The 9,031-nt window shown below is 46.2% G+C and overlaps 1 pseudogene and 1 gene segment (V, D, J or C); both read right to left on the bottom strand.

Annotated features, from left to right (window-relative positions):
• Positions 1–1,756: 1,756 nt before the first annotated feature.
• LOC150055024 (immunoglobulin heavy variable 3-21-like) lies at positions 1,757–5,576 on the bottom strand. The segment is given in 5 exon segments: positions 1,757–1,820; positions 1,925–1,996; positions 2,134–2,205; positions 5,105–5,429; positions 5,531–5,576. Coding segments are annotated over 5 exon segments (579 nt in total).
• Positions 5,577–7,981: 2,405 nt separating this feature from the next.
• On the bottom strand, positions 7,982–8,559 carry LOC150055025 (immunoglobulin heavy variable 3-21 pseudogene; annotated as a pseudogene).
• Between the last annotated feature and the right edge of the window lie 472 nt (positions 8,560–9,031).

The following is a 9,031-nucleotide window of genomic DNA, read 5'->3' on the forward strand; positions in this document are numbered from 1 at the left end:
CCTCCGCGAGGTTCCTCAGTTTCGCCACCATGCCGAAGTGCGCTCCGGAGGTGGACTGGGAATGATTGTTGCCTCACCCTCCTCGAGGTTCCTCAGTACTTACCCACCATGCTGAAAAAACGATCCCCGTACCGGCCACCACTTGTCGCTGCCCAAGGCAACGACACGTCACTTTGGAGTAGTACTGGGAATGATCACAGACTTGAATCGCTGCAAGCAGAGGTCGTTTATTTCTCTCTCCTTTCTCCTCTGCCTCTCTCCTGTCTCCTCTCCCTTGTCCGTCTCCTCTCCCTTCTCTGTCTTCTCTCCCTTCTTCGTCTTCTTCTCTCTCCTCCCCACAAACCCCACACTATTTATATCCTTAAGCAGCCAATCACAGTAAAGGTCATCTGCAAAGCAGCAAACAAACCTGGAAGAAATCTAGCGATCCACTCTATTCACAAGCACGGAAAAAACAAAACAAATGCAAAGAAACTTCCTGGTCAACAAGTACTGACTCATTAGCGAGCTGCCAGGTGTCAACTTATAATCTTACTTCCTCAGGAGGCTGAAAGCAATGGTCTCCAACAACCTCCCTCATGGCTTTTTCCACTATGGGAACCCAGAGCTACACCTTTACCAGATCACCTCTCACCCCCAAAGATGGTCACACAGGGCTATCCTAAGTTTTCCAGTCCTTTCTCTTGGCATTTGATTATCTAAACAATTTTAAAAGACAGACAAAGTTTCTGACACTGATAAAACAAATTCACATTTAAATTTTGATAATTATCTCCCAATTTTAAGTCAAAGAAATAAATTCCAAATTCCCTCTTGCCTCTGGGCTAAACAAGAGACAATGTTTACAATGTAAACAGCCCTATGCATTACAATACCAGATTTTTTTAAATGCAGTTTTCAGAATCTTTAGAAAGATCCTTTTTTTTTTTTTAAAGTAGTTCCTCTTTAAAACAAGGAATAATCCTTTCAGACATTGGAAGCATTCAAACCTAATAATTTTCTTGAAGTTTAGACTTAGATTTACCCAATTGCCTTTGTGTTTCAAGTATAAATTTATCCATTGTTTTACACAGCACACTGACAATTTAACCTTGAACATGTTCACTCTCACCCATTCACACACATTCATACTCAAAGATCTTAAATTAATGTCAGCTGTACATTTTCTGGTAGTTTACATGTCAACAGATTTTTTTCCAATTTTACTCTTGCTGGTGGCAACCAAGTTTTAAAACTAAGCTTTCTAACAAGGCCACTTAGGTGAAATTTATTTTCCAAGGATTGTTACAACTGCAGCCACCAGGGAGAAGCCATAGCATGCCTGAGACCCAGAAATGTTCAAAAATCACAAGGATCCATATTTAGGACTGGTATCAGTTTTGAAAAAAAATACAGACAAGACAAAAAACACCTAACAAAACAAGACAGAATCAGATACCTTTAAGTACCGCCAAATTTTGATGGCATGCCCGGCAGCAGTCAGTGAGGAAGACACCTCAGGGCCCTAAAAATCTCAGGGTGCGCCTCACCCGTGGAGACGTCCCTTCTCTGGCAGCCGGCTGGCCAAGGCCATCCTACCTCCAAAAACTGCATTCAGGAAGGCAAGAGTTTTTGATTTCCTTAACCTCCTTCCAGTGAGCTAGAGTCAAGTCCAGGTGGCTGGATGGGACATTGCCCATGGCTATCAGTCTCGTAAGTCTCTCAGTCCACAAAATGACAAGGGGTAAGACAATTCCAACAAAACAGAAAATACAATTCACACGGGCCCGAGTCTTAAAAGAGTGACTAGATGCAGATCTCCCAAGTTGGTCTGCTGACTCCTGTGAAGAAACAGAAGGAGCAGACCCAAGATCAAGGTGGGCCAGTTGAGTCTCGGTTAGGAGACCTTCCCGGTCAGTGCCGGTCAAAAACCAGACTGACTTACGCCTTACGAGTGCTGCGAAGGGCTCCAGGGGCCTGCTTCTGCGAGTGGAAGGTCTGGGACGTCTCCCAGTCCCTGCAGGGTTGCCGTACAAGTGCATCCACTTCAGCAATCCCATTGAGAAACACAAGTGGAGCGGCTGTCCTAAAGGCTAGAGTGAAAGGAACAGACAGATGACAGGACAAGACAAATGAACACTGCTATTTCCTTACCTTTGAAGTCTGGGGTCTCGGGGGTCTCTTAGGTCTCTGGGGTCTCTGGAGGCATCCAGGATGAGCCCCCAACTGTAATGCCCAAGTCGCGAGATGACCACCAAGAAGACCACCGAGATTCAGACCTTAGGAAATGTACAAGGAAGGCTTTATTCAGGCAGGCTGCAGCTCAGGCCTCCTCTTACACCCCAACACAGCAAAGCTTAGGAGGAGGTCCTGAGCTGAAATTTTACAGGGCTTTTAAAAGCAAAGACCACAGATTTATAGCAATCAGGTGTTTGAGCAAGATAAGGTAGGGAGGTGGTTTTGGGGACATTCCAGGAATTACAGCTAAGGGAAAGTTCCCAGGCTGGATGAGTCCTAATTAGCTGTCTGAGGGTAGATTTATGACTTAGAAAATAAATACTGTCCCTGGAATTTACATGAGTTCTGATTAATTTTAACACAGACAGGTTAGTTCTTGGGACTTAATGGCACCACAATTCTGTTTCATTAATTTATGTGTGCTTTTGTGAAATTCACAGTTTATATAAACAACAAGATGGTTACTACCTCAGAAAGTGGAGGGGGTGGCTTTTTAGCTCCTCACAAGTCACCCTCACCTCAGTGCCAGATCCTTTTTATTTAGGAGTAAACAGTCCCACTGGGCCCTGGCCAGTACGAAGATGTGAAAATCCAGTTTTTATTTTTCTTATTATCGTAGGAGAGGAGATTCGTGTATCTTCAGTAACAGAGATTAACTGGCCAATCTCAAAAATACCTGTATGGCAGAGCTGGGATAGGGCAACACAAGTCACCGACAAGCAACTCTTTCAGTCGAGAAACAAAACTAGAATCCACTCAGTAACTTGTTTTAGCCTTCCATCCATCAGTTTCCAACCTGTGCTTGGAGATTTTTCTGAAAATAATGCCCTTAAAAGGAATACAGGGCCAGGAGTGTGGCCCAGGGGTAGAGTGCTCGCCTAGCATACATGAAGCCCAGGGTTGGATCCTAGGAACACAACTCAATAAAATTCAGATGTGGTGCTAAGGCTAACATGTCAGAGTGTCATCAATGAGGAAAAGTGTCCCTTGGACATTTATTGTCCAGGCCCTGAGATCAAGCCCCAGGAATGGCACAAACACACAAAAAGAATTACAAATTCAGCAAAATTAGAAGTATTTTATTGTTAATGATAATAAGGATGAGATTCTTAGCTGGATGCCAGAGGCTCCTGCCTGAAATCTTTCTGAAACAGGGCGCTGAGATCTGAGGAGTGAGGTGAAATCTATCTGGAGTAGGAAATTCCATGGTCTCTCATCTAAAGTGAACCAGGACAAAGTCTCCAATGGAGCTGTAGATCAAGTGTTAGAGTATCAGGAGAAACTTCAGGGACAGGACTCAGGCCTGAGTTCAAGTGCAGACACAGGCACTCACCTCCCCACACACATGCACACACTTCCCCACACTCAGAACCCACTGCATGTCCAAGTACACATGGTAAGCACCTGGGAAGTTTCCTGTAGGATCTGGAGTGGGCCATGGTCTCCTCTCTTTTGAGTCCAGCACTCGTCTAATGTTGGGAATGTGCTGTATGAATGGTATTAAATTCCTCACCAATTCCCCTGTGAAAACCTGGATGAGGTGGAGTCAGAACAGCATAGACTCCATGGCATTCCATGGCAGAGGCTGCGTCTGTTCCAGGTCCCGCTGGGACTCTAGAGCTCTTTCCCATGGCCAGGCCCGGGAGCAGGCAGCCCTCATGTGCCTTCTCCAGAGCTCAGCGAGGCCCGGAGTGTGTGTCCTCAGCTGTTCCTAAGTCACCAGTGGACGCGTTCCTGACAACCAGGGCCATGCAGGGAGATCCATGTGATGACAGTTTGTATCCACATCTATGGTCCCCTTAGCTACAGAAAACCCCTGAGGACCCGGGAGGGCTACGGAGAGGACACTGAGAAGGTCACAGAGTGGAGACTTGGGCAGGCCAGTCAGTTCCTCCTAGGGCATGCAGGAACCATGACCACTGCCACACTGACCTCCAGACTAGTCCAGGGCCTCAGGTTTACAGACTGAATACCGACCACAGCTGCATGTGGATTGAGTGCAACAGAGAGGTGTGGGCAACACAGAGACGGCTGAGAAAATGTCAGTAGTGCTTGAATCAAGAGAACCCACTGCAGAGCTGGTGATGTGAATCCCAACCACACTCTTGGATATATACATTGTTTGTAGAAAAGAACAGAAGGGGAGAGAGAGAGAGAGAGAGAGAGAGAGAGAGAGAGAGAGAGAGAGAGAGAGAGAGAGAGAGAGAGAGAGACCATGTTCCTGGGTGAGCTGGTCCTGAGCCTCTGCAGGTGACCACACTCAGCTTTGGCACGATGGGGCTTCTCAGTGGGTCACAGTGCAGGCTCCCAGTCCTGATCAATGGCCTCCCTCTTGTGTCATCAGAAAGGGAAAGGAAACCATGGGATCAAAGCCTGGATGCACTACTATGTGGTGTGTGAGGAATGGTGGGATTTGAATTCACCTGTGGCATGGAGTCCTTGGCTTTGCCAAACATCCCAACTGTCTGCAACCGGCGTTTCTATGACTCATCTATCCAGGGTGTCCACTGTCTCCTCAGGCGTCTGAGAGGAAATGACTGAGAAGGTCCTTAACCTCCTCAGAGTTGACCTTAGTGACCTCAATGTGTCACACCTGCCCAGCTGTTGTGCTGTGTCATCTCCATTCAAGAATTCATCATAAACTAAAAGTAATACATAGAACTGAAAGACCTGCAAATCTACATTTGCACACAAGGACAAAGAGTAAGGGTCACAAGGTAGAGAGCTGTCTGGGAAGACTTCAGGTCATGTGGAGAGGCAGAGCTGGCAGTAGGGTCAGCACTGAATATTCAGCTATGCTCCCAGGCTGACCAAGAATCAGTGTGTGCCGAGCGCCCCCTGCTGGTCCCGAGCGCCCCTGCAGGGAGGTTTGTGTCTGGGCCTGCACTGCACTTCCTGCACTGTGTCTCTAACACAGTAATAGATGGCTGTGTCCTCCACTCTCAGGCTGCTCATCTGCAGGTAAACTGTGCTCTTGCCGTTGTCCCTGGAGGTGATGAAGCGGCCCTTCACGGAGTCTGCGTTGTGTATGTTACTACTACCACTACTTATGTATGAAATCCACTCCAGACTCTTCCCTGGAGCCTGGTGGATCCAGTACATGGCATAGTCACTGAAGGTGAATCTGGAGGTTGCACAGGAGAGTCTCAGAGACCCCCCAGGCTGCACCAAGCCTCCCCCAGACTCCACCAGCTCCACCTCACACTGGACACCTGCAAACACAGACAATCCTGGTCAGGCATGCTCACACTCACCACTCTTCCTCCACCAGCTCCACTCACACACTCAGGGTCTCTGCTTCCCCATCAGTCACCTTTGAACATAGCCACCAGGAAAACCCAGCGCAGGCCCAGCTCCATGGTGAGTGGTGTGTGTCAGTCACTGGATGGACTCCAGCTCACAGAGCTTCAGGGCAGGGCTGGCTGGTTTTCATGAGCAGAGGGACGTCCCATTTGCATGGCCTCTGCTATAAAACCAGCTGTGGGGCAGGAGTCTTAGGAGGGCAGTACACAAAGGAGATACATGGTCTAAACAGAATTTTGTAGTTGTGTGAATGAAGAATGAATTACACATGGTTATTTCAGCATATACCTAATCAATTGCCTTCAAAATATCAATGGTTGCATAGAAACTTCTTTAATGGCTAGAACACAGGACTTTTCCTACTTTAAGTCAAGATTGATGAGCTGTTTGTCAGTTTAATACATACACACATTGTAGATAGATAGATAGATAGATAGATAGATAGATAGATAGATAGATAGATAGATAGATAGATGATAGATGTATTTGCCAGTCCTGACTCTTGAACTCAGGGCCTGAACACTGTCCCCATGGTTTCTCCAGACTAGTGTTCTACCATTTGAGCCACAGCATCAGTTCTGCCTTTCACTGTGTGTGTAGCACCCGGGAATTGAACTATGTGCTTTGCCCTGCTAGGCACGCTCTCTACATCTAGGCCATGATCCCAGTCCCTAGATAATTTAATTTTTATTTATTTATTTTCTTTTTTTAATTTAGTTTTAATGTATAGAGAGGTTAAAGTTATATTCGCCAGATAGAAGGTGTATTATTTCTCACACATTGATACCCTTTATCATGTTTTTGTCCCCTTTTCCCTCCCCTGACCCCCTCCCTCCATCTTTTCCCCTTCCTTTTCCTATTTCAAATAAACAAACATTATGTACAATATACCAGTCAATAAAGTAAGATATCTTTTCTATCAAACAGTTTTCTTGACATTTCTAGGGCAACCATCATCTCCTACACTGTTATCCAACCTAAGGTTCTTGGAGAAATTGTCTAGATGTTCTTTGGGTCAACCTTATGAAATCCTGTTTAAATTTAGCTAGATCCTTGTTGTGAACACAGAATTGTTTTTCTCCTTCCTTTCTTTTTTCTCTTTATTTCTTTTGTTCTTTCTTTTTTCCCTTCCTTCCTTCTTTTCTTTCTCTTTTTCTCTCTGTCTCCTTCCTTCTTTTTCTTTCCTCCCTCCTGATCTCCCTCCATGCTTCTCTCTGTCTTGTCCTGGGGCTTGAGCTCAGGGCTTGGGCATTGTCCTTGAGCTTTCTCAAGGATAGCGTGCTATCACTTGAGCCATACTACCACTTCTGGCTTTTTCTGGGTATATGGTACCAAGGAATCAAAGCCTTGGTTTGCATGTGCCTGTTCTTTGCTTGAACTCAGGACAGTGCTGTCTGTGAGCTTTTTTGCTCAAGGCTAGTGTTCTACCCCTTGATCCAAAGCTCTGTTTCTGGCTTTTGTGGTGTTTAATGGGAGATAAGAGCCACATGGACTTTCTTGTCCAGGCTTGCTTTGAACCATGACTCACAATTCTCAGTGAAGCTGGCTTCATACAATGAGTTTGGTAAAGAGCCTTTGCTTTTCAGTTCATGAAGAGTTTGAGAAGAACTGGGGAGATTGAGCTTTGAAGTCCTTTTGGAATCCAGCTGAAAATCCATCAGCTCCTGGGCTTTTCTTGGGTGGAAGGTCTTTGATTGCCATTTGTATTTCATTACTCAAAATGGGTCTGTTTAGTTGGTTTAGATATTGGTTTAGTTTGGGTTTGTCAATATTTCCTGCGATTTGTCCATTTCTTCCAGATTGTCAAATTTCTTGGCATAAAGGTTTGAGTAGTCTACCCTATGATGCTGTGGATCTTGGTTGCTCTTGTGGTTTCACTCCTTCTCTGATTTTGTTTTTCTTTGGATGTGTTCTCTTCTTCTGTCTGTCAGATTTGCTAAGGGTCTGTCAATTTTATTAGCTTCTTCAGAGAACCAATTCTTTGTTTTGTTGGTTTTTTCTATGTTTTTTCTTGGACTCTATTTCATCTAATTCTGATTGAATTTTAATAATTCATGTGTTTCTGACTACAGGATTGGGGTTTCATTTGTTGTTATATTTCCATGAGTTTGAGGTGCTTCATTAAATTATTGGGTTTGAGATTTCTCCAATTTGTTGATATAGGCACTCAAAGCTATGAATTTTTCTCTGAGTAGTGCCTTTTCTAAATCCCCCAAGAGCTGGTATTTTGATTCTTCTTTTTGTTAAATAGCATTAACTGTTGAATGTCTGATCTCTTCCCTGACCCACTGATGATGCAACATGTTTGCGTTTCCACATTGAGACTCCATTTCATTATTAATATTGGCAGGAAAAGACAGAACACATTCTGAAGGAGTGCAGAATACAGATTGAGGGAGGAATCCTATGACCACTGCTGGCCAGAGGCAGCACAGACACCAGGAATGAGCCCAGGCCTGGCTCAGCTCTGCTCTGCTCCCAGGCTGACCTGGCTACAAGCTGTGCCGAGCGCCCCCTGCTGGTCCCGAGCGCCCCTGCAGGGAGGTTTGTGTCTGGGCCTGCACTGCACTTCCTGCACTGTGTCTCTAGCACAGTAATAGATGGCTGTGTCCTCCACTCTCAGGCTGCTCACCTGCAGGTAAAGTGTGCTCTTGCCGTTGTCCCTGGAGATGGTGAAGCGGCCCTTCACGGAGTCTGCGTAGTTTGTTTTACTACCACTAGGATAACTGATGGATGAAATCCACTCCAATCCTTTCTCTGGAGCCTGGCGGATCCAGTGCATGGCATAGTCACTGAAGGTGAATCCGGAGGCTGCACAGGAGAGTCTCAGGGATCCCCCAGGCTGCACCAAGCCTCCCCCAGACTCCACCAGCTGCACCTCACACTGGACACCTGCAAACACAAACAATTCTGGTCAGGCATGCTCACACTCACCACTCTTCCTCCACCAGCTTCACTCACACACTCAGGGTCTCTGCTTCCCCATCAATCACCTTTGAACATAGCCACCAGGAAAACCCAGCGCAGGCCCAGCTCCATGGTGAGTGGTGTGTGTCAGTCACTGGATGGACTCCAGCTCACAGAGCTTCAGGGCAGGGCTGGCTGGTTTTCATGAGCAGAGGGACGTCCCATTTGCATGGCCTCTGCTATATAGCAAGACCTGGGATGGAGGGTTCAGTGAGGGAAGCTCCTGAGCAGATGTCATAGTCCAGAGGGGCATTGCTACAAAGATGATATTCCAGAAAATATAAGATGTCATCACCTGCTCCTGTGTTGTAACTCTTGTCACCCTGTGTTGATTATAGATTACATCACCTCCTCTTCTACAGAGGTGGAAGTGCAAAGACCCCCACTCAGTACTGTTCTCTGGGGAGAAGTTTTACATCCCACAATTCACGTTCATTCCTCTCCCCTCAGTGCTGAAATCGGGGTGCTCTGGATCAGATCTGAAGCAGAGTGGACCTGGCTAGTGCCATGAGTATCTCCCCTCCGTTCAGGGAGTGTGGGTGAT

This window comes from Megascapheus bottae, chromosome 14 (assembly GCF_031878675.1).
Source record: "Megascapheus bottae isolate mThoBot1 chromosome 14, mThoBot2.hap1, whole genome shotgun sequence".
Classification (NCBI taxonomy): domain Eukaryota; kingdom Metazoa; phylum Chordata; class Mammalia; order Rodentia; family Geomyidae; genus Megascapheus; species Megascapheus bottae.